This window comes from Lepisosteus oculatus, chromosome 18 (assembly GCF_040954835.1).
Source record: "Lepisosteus oculatus isolate fLepOcu1 chromosome 18, fLepOcu1.hap2, whole genome shotgun sequence".
Taxonomy (NCBI): domain Eukaryota; kingdom Metazoa; phylum Chordata; class Actinopteri; order Semionotiformes; family Lepisosteidae; genus Lepisosteus; species Lepisosteus oculatus.
In genome coordinates, this window is record NC_090713.1 from 19403169 (window position 1) to 19423121 (window position 19953).

Genomic DNA, 19953 nt, shown 5'->3' on the forward strand with positions numbered 1-19953 from the left:
AGCACGTGACACACCGTTTCACCACGTTACTGTTGCACAGATAACAAGCACGTGACACACCATTTCAACACGTTACTGTCGCACAGATAATGAGCACGTGACACACCGTTTCACCACGTTACTGTCGCACAGATAATGAGCACGTGACACACCGTTTCACCACGTTACTGTCGCACAGATAAGGAGCACGTGACACACCTTTTCACCACGTTACTGGTGTAGCTGTACACCTCTGATGTTGAAAGCAGAAGGTTGCGGGGTTAAGTTTTTATTCTGATGGAGCTGCTCGAGAGAATACGGTCTAATGTCCCGGGACAATATCCTCCTACTGACCCTTCCTGGTGATCCCGTCCCCTCCCGCTCACAGGGCCCAGTGCATTCTGGGAGGAGGGAGGAGGTGACTACTGGGTGAGGGGACGTCTCCCCTCCAGGAAGGGCCTCGTGGTTAAAATAGCAGAGTTTGAGAAAAAACACTAAGAAGTGCGCCAGAGAGTGACCATAACCATAAATTTAGGACTGTATCCCTACCATAGGAGTAAGGACTCAAGTGAATCCATGAGAAGGAGCCCCAGCCCTGCTCCCCTGACCTCTTTCCTTGTCATTTTAAGGTCACAGTGGGGCACCACCCAGACTGTGTCTTGTGCCTCTGATGGACCTGGGAAAAGAGATATTCCCACCATGGAGGGATGCTATGGTCTTTATTCTGTTGTATATATTCTGTTTCCTATACAATTATGTATGTTGCATAACAGAACTGTATGCACCACTGTCCATGGGTTTCGCTTAGCTTGTTCTGGCAAGGTGGCCTGTAATTCCACCCACAGCCACAAGAGGGCGGAAACGTCCTCTCAACCCCTTGTGATTCTCCTTAATCTCTTCCAGCTGGAAATTTCAGTGGTGGCTGTCAACTGTCACGAAGTCCCGAAGGAACCGCAGATGTGCAACCTATCGCTTTCTTGTATGCCTTTTGAGGTCAGCTGTCAGATCCGTAATAATGAATTCAAAACTGGCCCTGGCGCGTGTAGGGTGTGTGTGTGTGCCCTGTGATGGACTGGCGTCCCGTCCAGGGTGTACCCCGCCTTGCGCCCTTTGCTTGCTGGGATAGACTCCAGCTCTCCCGCGACCCTGTGCTGGATAAAGCAGTTAGAAAATACATGAATGGATAGAACCATTTATTCATTTATCCTCCTGAATGTTTTTAATTGGCAAGTTCCACTAGACTCCATCTGAAATATCCAAAAAAAGCAGTCAGGTCGTCAGTCTGAGATTGTGGCATTGAGGTGCAGTCCTTCATTTCCTCTGGAAGGATCAGCACTTACAGTTTTAGCTAATGCACTGGTCAGTAAGAAAGAAATAAACTGTTTGAAATAGACTAATGACAGAAATAGTAGGTTGATATTCTTCATTGTAGCTCCCAAATAACACAGCGTTACCCTACTGCTTTGGATTAAATTGTGTTAACTGGTCTGTGTTGACACCGAACTGGTAAGTAATGTGCATATTCAGTATATACGCAATGTGTGACACAGTGGCACTCAGGTCCAATATCCTGGCCTGTGGATCTTGTTTTCTTTCCATCAGAAGTGTCTAAGTCTTAAAGATCAAACGTGTTCCATGACACCAATATAGAGTAAAGAGAAAATTGCCCTGGCCCTTTCTATCATCAGGTTGGGCATCTGATCAAAGAGAAAATGGAACAATCTTTTGCTTTCCATTTATCAGTATTACATTTTTAAGCGGCGGTATCTCTCAGCTGGAGTCAAACACTAACTCTTTCTGCCCCTGGAGCTTCTCTTGAAAACTTGCCGAAAATGCAGAACAGCTGTGTATGGTTACAGTCTCCAGTGGAATCTCCCTTTCTCTAAAGTGCACATGAAAATTCTGCAGTTCTCGTTTCTCGGACCGGTTATGAATTCTCTCAGTTAACAAACTAAGTTGACAGTATTGCAAAATTGTATGTATTCTGTATTCAGCACGAAAAGTACTGCAACTTGCTATGTTGTTGAGAGTTTGCACAAATTGCGACATGAAGCGGCCCTTCCTGCTCACTAGTCCCTGTGATGACTGATGTACTGAGATGTCTCAGTGAATAAGTACAGGTCGTGCAGCAGCTATTTCACCACAGAAATGTTCCAGTGTGATCCGCAGGCAGAGTGAATGAGTAAGTAGTATTTGTCGGCAAAAAAGTCAACATTTCTATTGGATTAAAAGAGATGTAGTCACCCGCCTGCTTTTTGAAAAGTAATAGGGGCTTTTCACGTCACGTGCAAAAGCAAAACTCCAGTATGATAACGACAGCAGGTCTGAAAACAAGGCTATAAAGTCGGCACTGAACTATCAGTGTCACGATCGCCATCCGTCTTCTTAAGGGCGCTCCGGCCCTTTCGTAATTTAAGTTGATCATGTGCACATGCCCCCTGTTTTGTCTTTCATTATTTAAGCCCGGCGCTCCCTCTATTCCTGGCTCAGCACTGGGAGATGGACGCCTGGAAGCCCATCTACCAGCAGGTCCAGGAGAGACCTGACGGCACAGGCTTCATCACGGCTTCCTGACCATCTGAGTCTGGAGCTCGGAGCACCTGGCCTCGTCACCCTGGTTTTATTCCCTGTCCCTGTTCCGGATCCCGTTCCGGATGTTAACCTTACTTGTCTCGGATGGATCTCCCGGTTCCTGGACCCTGGACTGCGCCCCGGATTCCCCCCTTGTTTGGACTCGTTTGCCTTCTCCACGTCCCCCGAGCACCGGATCACCGCCGTCACGCCCCCCCTGTCTGTCAACCTGTCCTGATCCTCTTCGTCTTTTCCCTGTTGTCCTCATGCACTTACGTCCAGATTATACCGTCTGCATAGGGTCCTGAACTATGCTTCACGGGAGCCTGGACCAGCTCCCGTTAAAATCAGAACATTCGTTCTCGAAAAAGCTGCTGCAACATCTCCTGTTACAACGATATTGCTTATGATATGGAGGGTCAGCCGGCGATGAGTTCCATCTCAAGTGATCACATCCATGCAATGAGGAAGCTTTGTGTATTTGTAGCTCCCGTTTGGGACTATACATACTGATGGGGAAAAGAAACGCAACACGTCCTCCTCCACACTCTGGCCCTCCCGTCGGCGTGGAACAGGCTGAAGAGTGACTCGTCCGTGAGGAGGACCTGATGCCACTGCTGACGAGTCCATCACGGCCTCTGTCTGGCCCGAGCCAGTTGGGTGTGACGTCTAGCAGGTGTGAGCAGAGGGCCTCTGACAGGTCGCCTTGCTCTAAGGCCAGCAGCATGGAGCCTCACCGTCTTGTCACTGATGTGGGCATTGTGTCTGCCGGCAGTCTCAGCAGCAGTACGGGTGGCAGATCTGAAACCATCTCTCAGATGGACCAGTCTGATGTCCTGCTCTGGTGTGGTCACTTGTGGGCGACCGGATCTTGGACAGTCATCTGTCCTGCCGGTCTGCTGAAACCTTCTCTGCAGTCAGGACACAATGGAACGGCTTACTCCATAGTATCTGGCAACGCTGGCACATGACATGCCTGCCTGAAGCATGCCAATGGCCCTCTCCCTTGCTTCTGGTGACATTCAAGGCATTATGGGATGCACAGAAAACTGACTAAGCGGGGCCTTTTTCTTGCAGTGACCTAAGGTTTCAATTAAGGCCTTTTTAAAAGGTGACCTGATCAGGCATTGTTCCACCTGGACCTCGTTGGGTAGAAGTGCACTTAACCAGCTTTCATGTGATTGGCAAGTTGCGATGCCTCACTGCACAAGCTGTGTCATAGGGCTTAAAACAAATTGACAACTGTTTGTGAAAGTCCATAAGCTATAACTGTAGTATTCTAATTCCAGAACATGTTGCGTTTCTTTTTTCCCATCGGTACGGTTTATGCTGGCCCAGAATGCGTTAAGATGACGTGCTCGAATTTGTGGAACGGGGAGTTCAATGCTGTATTATGCGGCAGATATGCAGGAGCAGAGTAGGGGTGTAACCCCGGTGTCCTGGCCAAATTTCCCCCCTGGCCTTTACCCATCATGGCCTCCTAATAACCCCCATCTCTGAACTGGCTCCATCACTCTGCTCTCCTCCCCACTGAGAGCTTGTGTGTGGGGAGCAGACTGGCGCCTCACCCAGGTGGGGCTGCACACTGCTGGGGGTGGAGGGGATCCCCATGACCTGGAAAGCTCTTTGAATGGAGTGTCCAGAAAAGCGCTATATAAGCGTAAGCAATTATTATTATTATTATTAAACACAACCACTCCTGGGCACCCGCTCTCACTGTGGGCTAGCCCAGAGTTGGTGCACCTTTCCTGACGGACATCTATTCATCAAGAAGCCCGAGCAGAGAGCGTGGAATGAACTTTCACCTGATCTGCTCCTCACGCCCTTGGTCAGTTGAGTCTTGCTTGGCCAACTCCTGCTGCAATCCAGTTTATAGGAAGCTAGGGGCCACTACCAACCTCCAATCTACTGTATAGAGCACCCCATCATTTTTATTTCTAAAGCACCTTTTCTGAACCCAAGACCTCTGCACTGCCCAAACAATGCAACAAAAACAACGTGAAAAAACCAAGACAAACTGGGAGGCAATCAGACACCGAAAAGGCTGGATTTACTGTTTAGCCTTGAAGAGAGTTGTAGAATTCGGAGTCAGGGCAGTCAAAGTCGGAGAGTTACTCCCTGGGACAGTGGGCAAAAGACCAGCCTCAGCTGAACAGAGCCTACGAGAGGGACTGCACACATGGAGGAGGTCAGAGATGTGTGATGGCGCCAGATTGTTCAGAGCCTTATAAGGCAGGGAGCCCCAGGAGGCCACGCCCCCTTCGCCCAGTCCCCTCCCCCTCGGTCCCGTTTGGTCGGAGCCACGCCCACCTGGCTCCATGGGCTTGGGCGTCAGGGCAGGCTTGCCAGGCTGCTTGGGGCCCTGCTCAGCTGCTCCCGGGTGGAAGTTCTGGGGCTGAATGGACACGATTTGCCGGTAACTCTGCAGGCTGTAGCCCTTCCCTGCCGGACAGATCTTGGTGAAGGAAGCTGGGGAGCAGAGAGCAGGGAGGGAGACAGAAGAAGACCATTAGAGAGCAGTTAAGAGCTAAGTATCCTACTGTTTCTTGAAAGAAGCCAGGGTATCAGCTTCAATACCATGGATAGACAGCTTGTTCCACACTCCCACCACCCTTTGTGTAAAGAAGTGCCTCCTCTTCTCAGTTTTACACCCACTTTCCAATTCTGTCCTCGGGTGCGTTTCACTTTTTAGTCTGAAGATGCACAATGGCAGTGATCTGACAATGACAACACTAAGAGAAGATTGTTACAGTGACATCATTGCCACCGACAGAGCTCTGCTCCGTCTTACCCACGCCAAGCACAGGCCTGCTGTTGGCATGACAGGTCTGACAGCTGACAGGGCCTGAGGAGGACCAGGAGCTCATGGCTGCCTGGGGCTGAGGAGGGCAGGGAGCTCATGACTGTCCACGAGGAGGGATAGCAGCTCAGGACTGTCCATGAGCAGGTCTAGTAGCTCAGGACTGTCCATGAGGAGGTCCAGGAGCTCAGGACTGTCTATAATGAGGACCAGGAGCTCAGGACTGTTCATGAGGAGGGCAGGGAGTTCCGGACTGTCTGGGCTGAGGAGGGCAAGTAGCTCAGAGCTGTCAAAGGCTGAGGAGGGCAGGGAGCTCAGGACTGTCTGGGCTGAGGAGGGCAGGGAGCTCAGAGCTGTCCAGGGCTGAGGAGGGCAGGGAGCTCAGGACTGTCTGGGCTGAGGAGGGCAGGTAGCTCAGAGCTGTCCAGGGCTGAGGAGGACTGGGATTTCAAGACTAGCTTGGGGCCAAGGAGGTCAGGGAGCTCAGGATTGTCCAGGCCTAAGGAAGGCCAGGAGCTCAGGGCTGCCTGAAACCACAATCTCAGAGGGCATCCAGCTGCACAAAGTGACATTCACGGGCGTGACAAACACTGACCTGTGCCAACCTGCGGGCAAGTCTCGCAACCCCGGCCCCAGGCCTTGCCCACGGTGCAGCAGCACATCTCCTGGGTCAGCTCGGTGGGCAGGGCGTGCTCGCACTGGCCTTCCACCGTCACCATGCGGTAGCAAGGCCCCGTTTCTCCCGGAACGTCTGCGCGGCGCACCGGAAGGGCAGAAGAGGGAGACTGGTGAGACCCGGGGCGGAGGAGCAGGAGTCCGATGTCAAACCGAGAAGGGGGCAAGGCATTGTCACGCTGGGAAAACGTCACACTCTCCGCTGGAGCTCGGCGATGGCCGGAGCTGATCGCGTGGAACCCAGCAGCCTCTGACATTTCCCGCTCTCTGACCCTGAGGGTATCTGAGCCTGAACACTGCGATCAGACGGCTGCCGGGCATTTTGATGTTACTGGACTGGGACATCAAGGTACGGTTTCCCAGCCCAGTGCAGTGATCTTCTAAACTATTGGAATGCTGTTATTTATGTCCACGGCATTCATTTTCTAACAGCTGCCCTACAATTCGGGGTCGACCTAAGTCTATCCCAACCGGCAACAGGCGCAGGCAAGGCAGGGCACAAATACACACCAGGGCCAATTTTCCCAGAAGCCAATTCACCTCCCAGCATGCCTGTGGCCTGTGGGAGGAAACTGGAGTGCACCTGGAAGAAACCCAGGGGAGAACACGCAAACTCCCCGCGGACGGCACCCCCGGGTCCAGAATTGGAGCCGGGAGCCCCCCAGCGCTGCCGCGGGACTCAGATCGTAACAGGAAATCGGCGGGGAAGTAGACAAAGAACAACCGCTAAAAAGGGGAACAGCCCTGTTTCGCTCCGGACGGGAAGGGAAGGCGGCGGGGAGGGCGCTCACCCACGCAGCGTGCCCTCTCCTGGACGAAGCCGGGCTTGCAGGCGCAGCGGAAGCTGCCCTGAGTGTTCAGGCACTCGCCGTTCCGGCACACGCCCTGCATGGTGCACTCGTTGATGTCTGCAAAGAGAGAGAGAGAGACAAAGTGTCACGCCTGACATCCCTCCCTAGAGGGCGCTCCCCTACTCCCGGTATTGTCCCTGTGATTGAGCTCCCCAGGTGCTCTGGAGCGGGCGGGAGGAGAGCAATCGGACAATATCCGAAACAGAACCGAAACAGGCAGGGATCAATCCGGAAGGCCAATCGGACCAGGGTTCGAAACCCAGACGTCTATCCCAAGCACGGGGTCAAACGGTGGGGTTTGTTGTCCCTCCTCTAGAGGGCGCTCCGAGCCTTTTGTGTTTCTCATTATCCCGTTCACCCGCCCCCCCTGTTCCGATCTTTATTTAAACCCGGCGCTCCGGAAAGTTCGGAGCTCTGCATCGAAGACGGAACACCCGGCGGCCAGTCTAGCATCAAGTCGCCCCATAATCGCGGCTCGAGGGCGCAGACTGCCAATCGGCACCCTGACCTAGCTGAGTCCCACGTCCTTCCGACTTTAACTCCCTGTTCCCGTTCCCCCTTCCCCGGGATTTTTACCGTTCGTGTCTCGGATGGACAACCCGGCTTTGGAATGTGGACTCCTAGTTTTCCCTTTTGGACTTGTTTGCCCTTGCACCTGGATCCACTGTCGGCACCTCCCCCCGTTCGCCACCCCTTCCATTCCGCGGGATTTGAACCGGCAAACCTCCCAGCCACGGGCGCAGATCCTGAGCCACAGCGCCACTGCTCCTCCTCTCCTCCCCATGGTTCACAAACATGGGGAGAACATGCAAACAGCACCCCAGGAACTGAACCCAGGCCACTGAGCCCTCATCTGAAATCTGAACTTGGCAAGAGGACGAGAGGCAGTGTGTGATCCACAGGCCTCGCCCGACTTTGGAGGCCGTACCTTGGCAGTGCGTGCTGTTGAGTCTCTTGTAGCCCTGGGGACACGTGGGGCCCACCTCCCCGATGATGGATCCAGTCTTGGGGACTCCGGAGTCTGGGGAAAAGAGAAGGAACGCGAGTTCGGAATGGGTGTGGGGAGAAGACGGGCCACACCCTGAGAGGGGGGAGGGGGAAGGGGGTGCGCTCTGTTCTCGACAAGATCGCCAAAGCTGGGGGAGATTCTGGGGTTCACAGCTCTCCTGGCTTAGGAGATCCCAAGCTTTAAACAATTTTTAAAGCGTTAAAGTATTAAGGTGGAAAATTCCCCCTTAAAGTTGAGAACTCTGATCATCTGGCTCCTTTTGACACAGTCCTAGTGGTCACACTCCCAGTGGTCACACTCCCAGGGGTCACAGCCCCAGTGGTCAGAACCCCAGTGGTCACAGCTCCAGTGGTCACAGCCCCAGGGGTTACAGGGGTCAGATCCCCAGTGGTTACAGCCCCAGTGGGCAGAGCCCCGTCACAGTCCCAGCGGTCACAGTCCCAGCGGTTACAGCCCCAGTGGTCACATTCCCAGTGGTTACAGTCCCAGTGGTCAGAGCTCCAGTGGTCAAGAGTTCAGGTGGTCATAACCCCAGTGGTTCCAGCCCCAGTGGTCAGAGCCCCAGTGGTCAAGAGTTCAGGTGGTCACAGCTCTGAATCAGATCAGTATAAGCTTGAAAGATCACAAAGATTCATTCAGCCAGGTCAGTTTCAAGGTGTCAAGAGATCAGCGTGTGGCCGTAGAAACTCAGGGGACCACGTACTCCGTGAATAATAAAGCACATCTCGGGGAAAACACATTTTTGTTCTGAGACATCAAGCGTATACAGACATGAAAACTGCAGTAAGTTTCACGGAGCAAATTCTCTTTACCACAAATACACATCGCTCGACTTCGAATGTAAAGCAGAAACGATAGCCCCCCACCCCACCCCCAGTGCCAGCCCCCCCCCCCCGGATCTGGCATCCGCTGGCCTGTGATCACAGAGCTCCAGGCCGCGGCTCCTGACAGTGCCCGCCTTGTCTGACTCTCCGAGCTGCAGCCGAGGAGCCCAAGACAAGCGCGAAGCCAAGTTTCCAGTCATCAGGCAAACTTCCTTCCAACCGCGGGGGGGAAGCAACCCAAAAAAAAATCGTTTGATCTTCAGAGAGCAGCTCGCAATGCGATCCCGGGGAAGTCTGGGAAGCCCTCGGACTGCTCCCTGCTTGGGTTTTCCAGCGGCCTTGATGCTCTCAGTGGTGGCCAGACAGTTTGAGGTATTTCCGCGGGGGGGAGGAGGGGTGCGGGACCTGATTCAAGGGGAGTTGGGGGGGGGGGGGGGGGGCGAGTGTGCTAAATTTTCACGGCAACCGCGGAGACAGTTCTACTTGGGTCGAAGAGGCCAACAAAGCAATATGGTTCCCTCAACCACGCATGGTTCACAGTTACAGATACCTGGGGCAGTGTGTTTTATAAAGTTCACTGAGAGCACTGATGTCACTGTGAAGAGATCCCAGCAGTGCTTATACAGCCTGAGGAAACCCCTATAATTTAGCCCCGGGCAATGTTGGCTGTGCTTTTCCAAGCAATCAGCACACAACTGGCCTAACACTGCTGGGCCCGGGTTGGCCAGAGGTGTCAGTGACATCAGCGCGCGAGGCAACCACTCGTCCAATCAGCACGCACTCCCCCGTACAGCACCGTGGAGCTGTGATGGCCCCAGCTGGTTGGTACTCACACTGGAGCTTGGGGCACTTGTGGCACTTGTTCTGTCCCCAGGAATTCCCCACGCTGCCACAGCAGTCCTCCTGATTGGTGAGTCCCGGCAGTGGGTTACTGCTGCACTGGAGGACAGGAGACAGGCATGGAGAGACACTCAGGAATGAGCCACCTTAGTTTCTGCATTTCCCATTGCGGTTAGTATTGTCCTTTCGGATTTTTCTGATGTTATTTTATGCACTTTGAGCTGCACTTAATGTATGAAAGGTGGTAGATACAGTAAATAAAGTTATTAATGGTTAAAGGGCGGAGCAGTGGCTCTGTGGCTGAGGATCTGCGCCTGTGGCTGGGAGGTTGCTGGTTCAAATCCTAGCAGAGGAATCCTACTCTGTTGGGCCCCTGAGTAAGGCCCTTCACCCCAGCTGCTCCAGGGGCGCTGTATAAATGGCCGAATCCTCCTGCACTCTGACCCCCAGCTTCTCTCTCCCTGTCTGTGTGTCTCCTGGAGAGCAAGCTGGGGAATGCAAAAAGACATATTCCTAATGCAAGAAATTGTATATGGCCAATAAAGTGATCTGATCTTATCTCCAACATGTATAAGAGCTGGGAACACAGTTCAGATTAATCTTGTTATTATGAAGTCAGTGAGGAGGATTGACTGGGTTACTGAGGGCTTGGCTGGAACACAAACCAGCAGGTGTGTGTGGGTGTACGGGAATGAAAAAATTCAGCAGCAGTGTCGCCGCCTTGTAACCTGCTCTCACGAGCGCCCAGACGCTAAGCAAGTAGCAAGGGCCGTCCCAGCTCATGGGACCTGGTGGGACAGGAGACATCTATGGACGGATGCTGTATGTGTTGATGGTGGACCAGTAGGTGGCGCTCTTCTGATACAAATCCAGCTATTTTCTAAGCACTTTATGCAGTACAGGGAGGCAGGGGAGGTGGAGCCTATCCCAGCAAGCAATAGGAGCAGGATGAGATGCACCCTGGACAGGATGCCAGTGCATTGCCAGGCTCACGCAGATGCAGGCACGTAACAAAAAGCCAAGATTATAATAATAATAATTTAATTGCTTGCACTTATATAGCGCTGTTCTGGACAGTCCACTCAAAGTGCTTTACAGGTCATGGGGATCCCCTCCACCCCCAGCAGTGTGTACCCCCACCTGGATGAGGCGCCAGTCCGCTCCCCACACATCAGCTCTCAGTGGGGAGGAGAGCAGAGTGATGGAGCCAGTTCAGAGAGGGGGGTTATTAGGAGGCCATGATTGGTAAGGGCCAATGGGAAATTTGGCCAGGACACTGGGGTGACACCCCTACTCTTCTCGAGAAACACCCTGGGATTTGTCTGTGTGGCCAAATTTCCCCCTTGGTCTTTACCCATCATGGCCTCCTAATAACCCCCCTCTCTGAACTGGCTCCTCCCCACTGAGAGCTGGGGTGTGGGGAGCGGACTGGCGCCTCATCCAGGTGGGGGTACACACTGCTGGGGGTGGAGGGGATCCCCATGACCTGTAAAGCGCTTTCTTAGTGGAGTGTCTAGAAAAGCGCTATATAAGTGTAAGCAATTATTATTATTATTAAATAATTACTTGAGATCACAAAGAAGGTAATTCTTTAAAAGCTATGGAAACTTTGTCAGTGTAACGCTTCCAGATGCCTCCAATAGGAGGCGCTCCTGCTTGCCGACAGCAATTTGATCAGCGCCGGTCTCTACTTGTCAACCCCAGCCTGTGAGACCGGAAACGCGCCTCAGCGGCCTGCGCGTGCGTCCCGGGCGACGGCGGAGGGGGCGGGGCTCACGGCTTGCTTGGGCGTGGTCTCCTGGAAGCACCGCCCCCGGGGCTTGTGCGTCTGGGGCGGGAGGCGGGCCGGGGGCTTGTGGGAGGCCTTGGACTCCGGCTGCTCGAAGGGCTGGATGACGACGGAGGCGTCCGGCGGGTGGTGCACCCGCACCTTGACCTGCACTGAGACAGAGAGCGGGAGGGGTGGGCCGGGTTCGCCGACTGCTCACAAGCTCACGAGCGCCGCGCGACGAATTCCACGTCAGGCGGCCCAGAATGCCTTGCATCACTGTCACGTCGCCTTTTATCTGCTGTTACCAGTTACTGCTGCTGGCATCTTCCCCATTGTGAGTTTTCTGTCCAGACTCTGCTCTTACTTCTGCTAAATTCTCTCGAATTGACTACTACAATGCTCTACTCGCTGGGGTATCTAAATCTACTCTGCAGTATCTCCAAAATTCAGCAGCCAGAATCCTGACCAGGTCTAGTGCAAGTGTCCACATTACTCCTATCCTGGAGTCCTTGCACTGGCTTCCGGTCAAATTCCACGTGGACTGTAAAATCCTCATGCTCACCTTCAAGGCTCTGCATGGCTTGGCACCTCAGTACCTGTCTGAGCTATTATCACCCTACTCCCCACCTCGCAATCCCGCTCTTCAAATTCTGCCCTCCTTACTGTCCCCCCAAGCCCGTCTATATTGTATGGGTGACAGGGCCTTCTCCTGTTATGCCCCCAGGCTCTGGAACTCTCTGCTCAAGGATATCAGACTCCAGACCCTCTTCTTCAGAAGAGCCTTTACTGAACTGGTTCCATTCTTCACCCCTCTGCTCTTCTTAGTACCACCTTCCACGGTCTCCTCTATTGTTATTGTTGTATTGCTGTAATTATAATTGTGTCTTATCTTGTGTATTCTTCTTATTTATTGTTGTAGTCTTCTTATTTATTGTTATTGTCATCCTGTAAAGCGCTTTGAAAAGCCACCTTTAAAGGCGCTTTATAAAATAAAGTTTATTATTATTATTATTATTATAAAACCCTGAATAAAGGACAGTTATTCACCTGGCTCTGCAGCAAGTGGACGAGATGGGACTGGCGGGGGACAGTATGTTTCTTACAAGTGCAACGGGGCTCACAGCTTAGAAGCGCCCCACAAGGGCAGCGTCACTGTTTCAGGTGCTGGAGAGTAGCAATACCAGCCTGCAAAAAGTGTGATGGCATGGGGCGGCTTGCAAACGTTTGTGGAGACTTTTGATCACTCGGTTGTCTTCTCACATGGAATGAAACCTGCTCCTTGGCCATTTGGTTCAGTATTGGCTCGCGAGCTGGCTAGCCCTGCCAAAATCTGGACATTTTTTTCTGAACCGCCGACCACAGCCCGTAACGCTGCAGGCTGTCTGAATTGACACGCTATCCGGGTCTGCTGTTGCCTCCATTCACACATCAGAGGCGTGTGCACGAGTGATGCGCGGGGTCGGCCTTTTTATTTCGACCCGCCCCGCGGTTCTGGGAAACGAACCCACCCACCCCGTCCCCCGCCCCGATCTACCAATTTTTTGGGTTCGAACCCGAGCCCGCCCGACCCTAGCGGGCGAGCCCGCACCCCCGCGGGTGTGAGTCAACAAGTGTGCACCCGCCTACTGCGGCCCCGCAGCGGCGCTGTGTCTTAAAGCCCGGTGACGGGTCAGGTCTGCTACTACTTTACACTCCTCAGGAACCCTGGGAGGCGCCGCCCGGCTGTGTCCCTCCTACTCGGCTTCGGACAAGCGACCCATCGCAAGTGCCCGGCGAGAGCAGCGGGCACAGCGGCCATCTCCCGTCCACCCTGGACGAACAGGGTGGACGGTTCGACAGGGTGGAGAGAGCAATGCGCGGCATTCGTCTGCTCAATCATTTGTGGTCGCAGTGGGGGCTCGGACGTGCCTCCGCCGAGCTCAAGTTACAGAGAGAGACCCCCACGCCGGGGGGGGGGGCAGGAGACGGACGGAGGCTACCTTCTGAAGAGTGGTGTCCGGCGCCGGGCCCCATCGGCAGGGTGAAGGTGGAGTGGGTCTGTGCCAGCTGGCCGCCCGCGCCAGGCTGCTCTCCCGGGTTCTTGGCATCAGGCAGCACCTGGGGGGCGTACGCGCCGTGCTTGCCCCCCTGCTGCTCCCCCGCCCCGCCGGCCGGGCCCCCCGCGCCCGCCCCCTGCCCGCCCTGGTGGAGGGGGAACTGGCACAGGCGGCCCGTGAAGCCGGGCGGGCACAGGCAGTGACTTCGGGAGCTGCACTGCCCGCCGTTCAGGCAGGTGAGGGGGCACACCACTGCAGAGAGAGAGAGAGAGAGGGGGAGGGGGGTCACGGCACTGCTGAGGAGCCCTCCTCACAGGAGACACACCGCACAAAGCAGACAGGAGGGGCGAGGAGAGAAGATCACGGGCGAGGAGAGAGATCATGGGGGAGGAGTGAAGATCATGAGTGAAGATCATGGGTGAGGAGTGAAGGTCATGAGTGAACAGTGAAGGTCATGAGTGAGGAGTGAAGATCATGAGTGAACAGTGAAGGTCATGAGTGAGGAGTGAAGATCATGAGTGAACAGTGAAGGTCATGAGCGAGGAGTGAAGATCATGAGTGAACAGTGAAGGTCATGAGTGAGGAGTGAAGATCATGAGTGAAGATCATGAGTGAACAGTGAAGGTTATGAGTGAGGAGTGAAGATCATGAGTGAAGATCATAAGCAAGGAGTGAAGATTATGAGTGAAGATCATGAGCGAGGAGTAAAGATCATGAGTGAAGATGAAGATCATAAGTGAAGATCATGGGTGAGGAGCGAAGATCATGAGTGAAGCTGAAGATCGTGAGTGAAGAGTGAAGATCATGAGGGAAAAGTAAAGATAATGTTTGAAGATGAGTGACTAAGAATGAAGATAATGTGTGAAGATGATGATTGAAGAGTGAAGATCATGGGTGAAGATGAGTGAAGACAAAAAGTGAAGAGTGAAGAAGAATGACAATGTGAGTGAAGAGTGGAGAAGATGATGAGTGAAAAAGGGTGAAGACAATGCCTGAAGAGTGAAGAAAGCAGACAAGAGCTGTACTTCTACACAGACAGGCACTGACCCAGCATCAGGGCCACAGTAAAGACTGGGCTTTTCCACCTTCTGAGCTTCAGAATCAAGTCAATTAAAGTTTAAAGTTTAAATAGGTGCTCTATAAATAAAGTTGTTTGTGGAACTTTAGCTTAATTACATCAAACACCCTGAGGTACAAATTAAACATTGTTAGGCCTGCTGTAATTATAAAGCTAAATGTATATAATTGGGATATCTGAAATAAAACACACATCTTAGCATTTTAATAGCTGAAAGCTGTTCTGTCGCTGTTTCTAATGTATGCTTTCTGAATGTGCTAGCGTGTTCCTAGAGTCTCCTCTATACCATTCCTGGGGCAAATGACAAATATTACTGCCAAGTTTTTACTGCTGCCTGTAAAAAGGCACAGTGTTTGGGTGTAAATAAGCCTGAACACTGAGTTCACTGCAGTTTCTCATGAAATCTGAGAGAAAAACAACCAGGCCCATTGCCTGAGTTCCAGGTCACCATACTGAGAGCTTGATTTGGAAATCACCCACAGAGATTGGCGCCCCCTACTGGCCCACCAACACCACTGATGGCGGTAATCTGCCTATTAATTGTAATTTATAATTGCTTTCACTTATATAGCACTTTTCTGGACACTCCGCTCAAAGCGCTTTACAGGTAATGGGGATCCCCTCCACCCCCAGCAGTGTGCAGCCCCACCTGGATGAGGCGCCAGTCCGCTCCCCCCACACCCCAGCTTTCAGTGGGGAGGAGAGCAGAGTGATGGAGCCAGTTCAGAGAGGGGGGGTTATTAGGAGGCCATGATGGGTAAAGGCCAGGGGGGAAATTTGGCCAGGACACTGGGGTAACACCCCTACTCGTCTAGAGAAACGCCCTGGGATTTTTAATGACCACAGAGAGTCAGGACCTCGGTTTGACGTCTCATCCGAAGGACGGCGCCTGTTTACAGTCTAGTGTCCCCCGTCACTATACTGGGGCATTAGGACCCACACAGACCGCAGGGTGAGCACCCCCTGCTGGCCCCACTAACACCTCTTCCAGCAGCAGCCTCAGCTTTCCCAGGAGTCTCCCCTCCAGGTACTGACCAGGCTCCCACCTGCTGAGCTCCAGTGGGGCTGCCAGTGGTGAGCTGCAGGGTGATATGGCTGTCTTTTCTTAGTTGTTTCCTTCCCAGGGCTGAGTGGGCCGAGTCTTGCAGAGCACCTCAAACATGCTGGGATCAGGCTACAGGGTGGTGACTTTGCTATTACAGGTGGTCCCGTAGTAGCTCTTTGAGTTGAGTTGCATTTCATTTGTCTTTTTACTTTTTTTAATCCACTTACGTCTGGATCTACAACCCCGAGAATTTTCTTATTTGTGAAATTAGCCGGGTCTGCTAATACATTCCAATCTGAAGGAATAGCCCATTCTATAATATTGTGGCAGGGCGGTATATGTATATATAGAGCTTCTTGGTGTGTCGGGAGCCATCAGACAGTTTGCACTGTGTGATTAACATCATCGTACCGCAGGTTATGTGTTTAATTACTCACAGGCCTCCGGCTGTCTGACCTAAATTGCCTGGGATACATTACTCACATTGCAGAGACAGAGACACACAGGCCCTTGCCAGGGCTGGGTGTCTCACACAAACCTTTTTCATGCTAGACAGGGAGGGAGGAGGAGAGACTGCAACAGCAGTATCGGGTTTCCTCGGAGGAATGAGCAGCATTTCAAGGGAAGAGAGCAGATCACACCTCCCAGCTTAGCAAATGCACAAGTGATCCTGGTATCGTGACTTTGTCAGACACTACGTTTGGTTTCTTGTGTCTGATTAGTGGGCTGTCATAATATTTGTGACGATTCAGTGAGGGCTGTTATGAGGTCTTCCAACTCCTGAAAGGAAACAAGCACCTCAGTCCAAAGAGGTCAACAGTAATGGAAGCACTACGGAATGCCAGCAGAAACTAAAATGATCATGAATTTCAAAGAGGATAGGAGACAGTGTGAAAAAGAGAGAGATCAGAGAGAATCTCTCCACAATAAACACACCGCAGGACAGGGGACCATGACAGAGAGGAGATCACAGAGAATCGCCTTTTATACAGGCGTGAGAGGTCTAGAAGGGTGTTTTCAAGCTCTGGTCCTGTAGGACCAAGATCTCAGCCCGCAGAAGGTGACGTAGGCTCAACATGATAGGCATTATTTTTGACTGAACGTTATTTTTGACTTGAACTTGAACAGACACCGGTGGGAGTGGCACTGTATTGGACACACCCATAAGGGGGTGTGGTTTTGCAACAGACACACCCCCATGGGGGCATTGTATCGGACAGACCCTAGGGGGGGGTGGCATTGGATGATGTACATCTGTGGGGGGCGTAGCATTCTGCCAGGCACGCCCACAGTGAGAGTCATTTCCTCCTCAATTAAAGCCAGTTAGATCTGAAGTGCAGCTCTAATGGGCTGCATTCCAGGCAGCACACCCGAATGAGAGGAGTTCAGTGAAACTGAGAAACAGTGGCAGAGGTGAGACCAACTTCAAATCCCATTTGACCTTTGAAAAGGCCCTGCAGCGGGTGGTCAAAACTGCCCAACCCATCATCGGCAGTGCCTTACCATACATCCAGGAAATCTACAACACCAAGAGTCTGAAAAAAGCCACCAGAACTATGTCTGTCCCCACTCAACCCAGTCACAACTTGTTTGTCCCCCACACTGACAGACTGGAGGAACTGAGTCTCTTTAGTCTGAAGGGAGTGTCCCACACTGACAGGCTGGAGGAGCTGAGTCTCTTTAGTCTGAAGGGAGTGTCGCACACTGACAGGCTGAAGGAACTGAGTCTCTTTAGTCTGAAGGGAGTGTCGTGAGCACGTGTGTCTGTGTGTGTGCCCTGTGATGGCCTGGCATCCCATCCAGAGTGTACCCTGTGCCTTTTGCCTGCTTAGATAGGGTCTGGCTTCTGGTTAGAAAATGAATGGATGATAATAGCTGTCATAGTTGTCTCCTGTACTAGTGAGCGCAAACAGAAAAATGACACCTGGGTCTTCTTTTCCTTAACAACAATAAAGCTTGCTCCGACTCTGGCAGAAACTTAAAGGACGTCCCGGGCCACGGGCGTCAGGCCTGGGACATGCTCGGGGACAGGAGCTGTCTTGGAAAACTCAACGGCCGTCTGCTTCTCCCATTGCGAGAGCTGGCGCCAACCCGATCCTGCCCCCAGCCGGGGGGAGGGGGGCTTAATGCTTTTAGCAGGCTTCTGGAACGCCCCAGCTCCAAGGATCCGTCATATCCCAGAAGAAAATATCCATCTGTCCATTTTCTAACTGCTTTACCAGTACAGGGTTGCTGAAGAGCTAGAGCCTATCCCAGCAGGCACTGGGCACAAGGCAGGGTACACCCTGGACAGGAGGCCAGTCTGTCAAAGGACACACACAATCGTACACCCTGGATGGGACACTAGTCCATCACAGGACACAAACAGACGCACACACACCCTGGACAGGACACCAGTCCATCACAGGACACACACAGATGCACACACACCCATAATGGGACACCAGTCCATCACAGGACACAGACAGCCACACAGCCTGGACAGGACACCAGTTCCTCACAGGACACACACAGACACACACACACCCTGGACAGGACACCAGTCCACCACAGGACACACACTGACACACCCTGGACAGGACACCAGTCCATCACAGGACACACACAGACACACACACACCCTGGACAGGATACCAGTCCACCACAGGACACACACTGACACACCCTCATACCAGGGCCAATTTTCCCAGAAGGCAATTAACCCACCCAGCATGTCTGTGGACTGTGGGACCAGAGTACCCAGAGGAAACCCATGCAAACAAGAAGGGGAACATGCAAACTCCACACAGACAGCACCCCAGGTCTGGAACTGAACTCACCGCACCAGTACTGCAAGGCAGCAATGCTCACCCCTGAGCCTCCCAAAATATACATTTTGCTTATCTACAAGGTAGTACAAAGACTACTTTGTAGTAGTAGTCTACTAATGATCCTAATAATGATTAGGATCAGTCCCCGTTATCTTAATTTGTTTTAATCAGAGGACAGGAGTGAAAACGTCTGTACACGAAAGTGCATTTAACACTGAGAACCGGAGGACATTCTTTGCACAAAGGGTGGTGGGGGTGTGGAACAAGCTGCCCAGCCATGATGTGGGAGCAAATACCTTTCAAGAAAAGGCTCAGTGAGATCCTGCGATCAATTCATTCGTTTATCTATCTGACCAAGCTGGCTAAATGCGCTCCTGTCGTTTGTTATTGTCCTTCAAAACCCTTTAAGTTGGATTTCCTTCCAAAATGTCTGTTTTTTTTTTAGTTCTAGCTGTTAATCATGAGTGGCTGCTCTCTTTTGACCGCCACACTCGCGCCGAAGCCGAGAGATGGATCCGTTGTGTCACGAGTGGTCCAGCACCTTAATTAGAGTAATAATAATAATAATTGCTTACACTTATATAGCGCTTTTCTGGACACTCCACTCAAAGCGCTTTACAGGTAATGGGGATCCCCTCCACCCCCAGCAGTGTGTACCCCCACCTGGATGAGGCGCCAGTCCGCTCCCCACACCCCAGCTCTCAGTGGGGAGGAGAGCAGAGTGATGGAGCCAGTTCAGAGAGGGGGGTTATTAGGAGGCCATGATGGGTAAAGGCCAGGGGGGAAATTTGGCCAGGACACCGGGGTAACACCCCTACTCTTCTCGAGAAACACCCTGGGATTTTTAATGACCACAGAGAGTCAGGGCCTCGGTTTTACGTCTCATCCGAAGGACGGCGCCTGTTTACAGTCTAGTGTCCCCGTCACTATACTGGGGCATTAGGACCCACACAGACCGCAGGGTGAGCGCCCCCTGCTGGCCCCACTGACACCTCTTCCAGCAGCAGCCTCAGCTTTCCCAGGAGTCTCCCCTCCAGGTACTGACCAGGCTCACACCTGCTGAGTCTCCAGTGGGGCTGCCAGTTGTGAGTTGCAGAGTGACAGGGCTGCTGGATTAATGTGTGCCTTCGGCGCCCCTTGCGAATTTCACGCCGGGGTGTGTGAAGTCACGCCCGGGTGTGATGGGGAGACCGTGTCTGAGGTCATGGGGCATGGAGCTCGGAACGTGCGCTGCTCAGAATTTCTCCCCCAGGGCGCCTCTTTGCCGCACGGAGAGAGAGACAGGCTGAGAATCATTTGAACCGACAGCAGACAGCGAGACACAGGCACCCACTTGTCTTCCTGATTAGGGATTTTTTTTTAGAGTCCGAAAGAATATAATTTTGTGGAATTAAGAGCCTGTGGCCTGTCACTGCGTCAAGTAGAGGCGATTAGCGAATATGCTGTTGTGGCTCTTCATTTTAAAGATGGCTGAAGGACAGGCTTGCTTTTGTCTAGCATCAAGGCTGTTTGCCATCCAGCCATTTTTAACCACTTTATGGTAAAACTCACCCTGGACAAGACACCAGTCCATCACAGGGAACACACACACACTCACACTTTCACACTCACACTCTTTCACACTCACACTCACACACACTCACACTCTTTCACACACTCACACT

General features: G+C 52.6%; 1 protein-coding gene across 4 annotated transcripts in view; it reads right to left on the reverse strand.

Moving 5' to 3' along the window:
• The window catches only part of ltbp3 (latent transforming growth factor beta binding protein 3), a 101974-nt gene that overhangs the window by 51389 nt on the left and 30632 nt on the right, over window positions 1-19953 (reverse strand). For all 4 annotated transcript variants that reach the window (XM_069180276.1, XM_069180277.1, XM_069180275.1 and 1 more), the window contains exons 2-8: window positions 13300-13608; window positions 11327-11490; window positions 9543-9648; window positions 7805-7897; window positions 6817-6933; window positions 5946-6101; window positions 4861-5019 (exon numbers count right to left, since the gene is read on the reverse strand). In XM_069180276.1, the coding sequence (XP_069036377.1) occupies window positions 4861-5019; window positions 5946-6101; window positions 6817-6933; window positions 7805-7897; window positions 9543-9648; window positions 11327-11490; window positions 13300-13608 (1104 nt within the window). The remainder of the gene's footprint in view (window positions 1-4860; window positions 5020-5945; window positions 6102-6816; window positions 6934-7804; window positions 7898-9542; window positions 9649-11326; window positions 11491-13299; window positions 13609-19953) is intronic.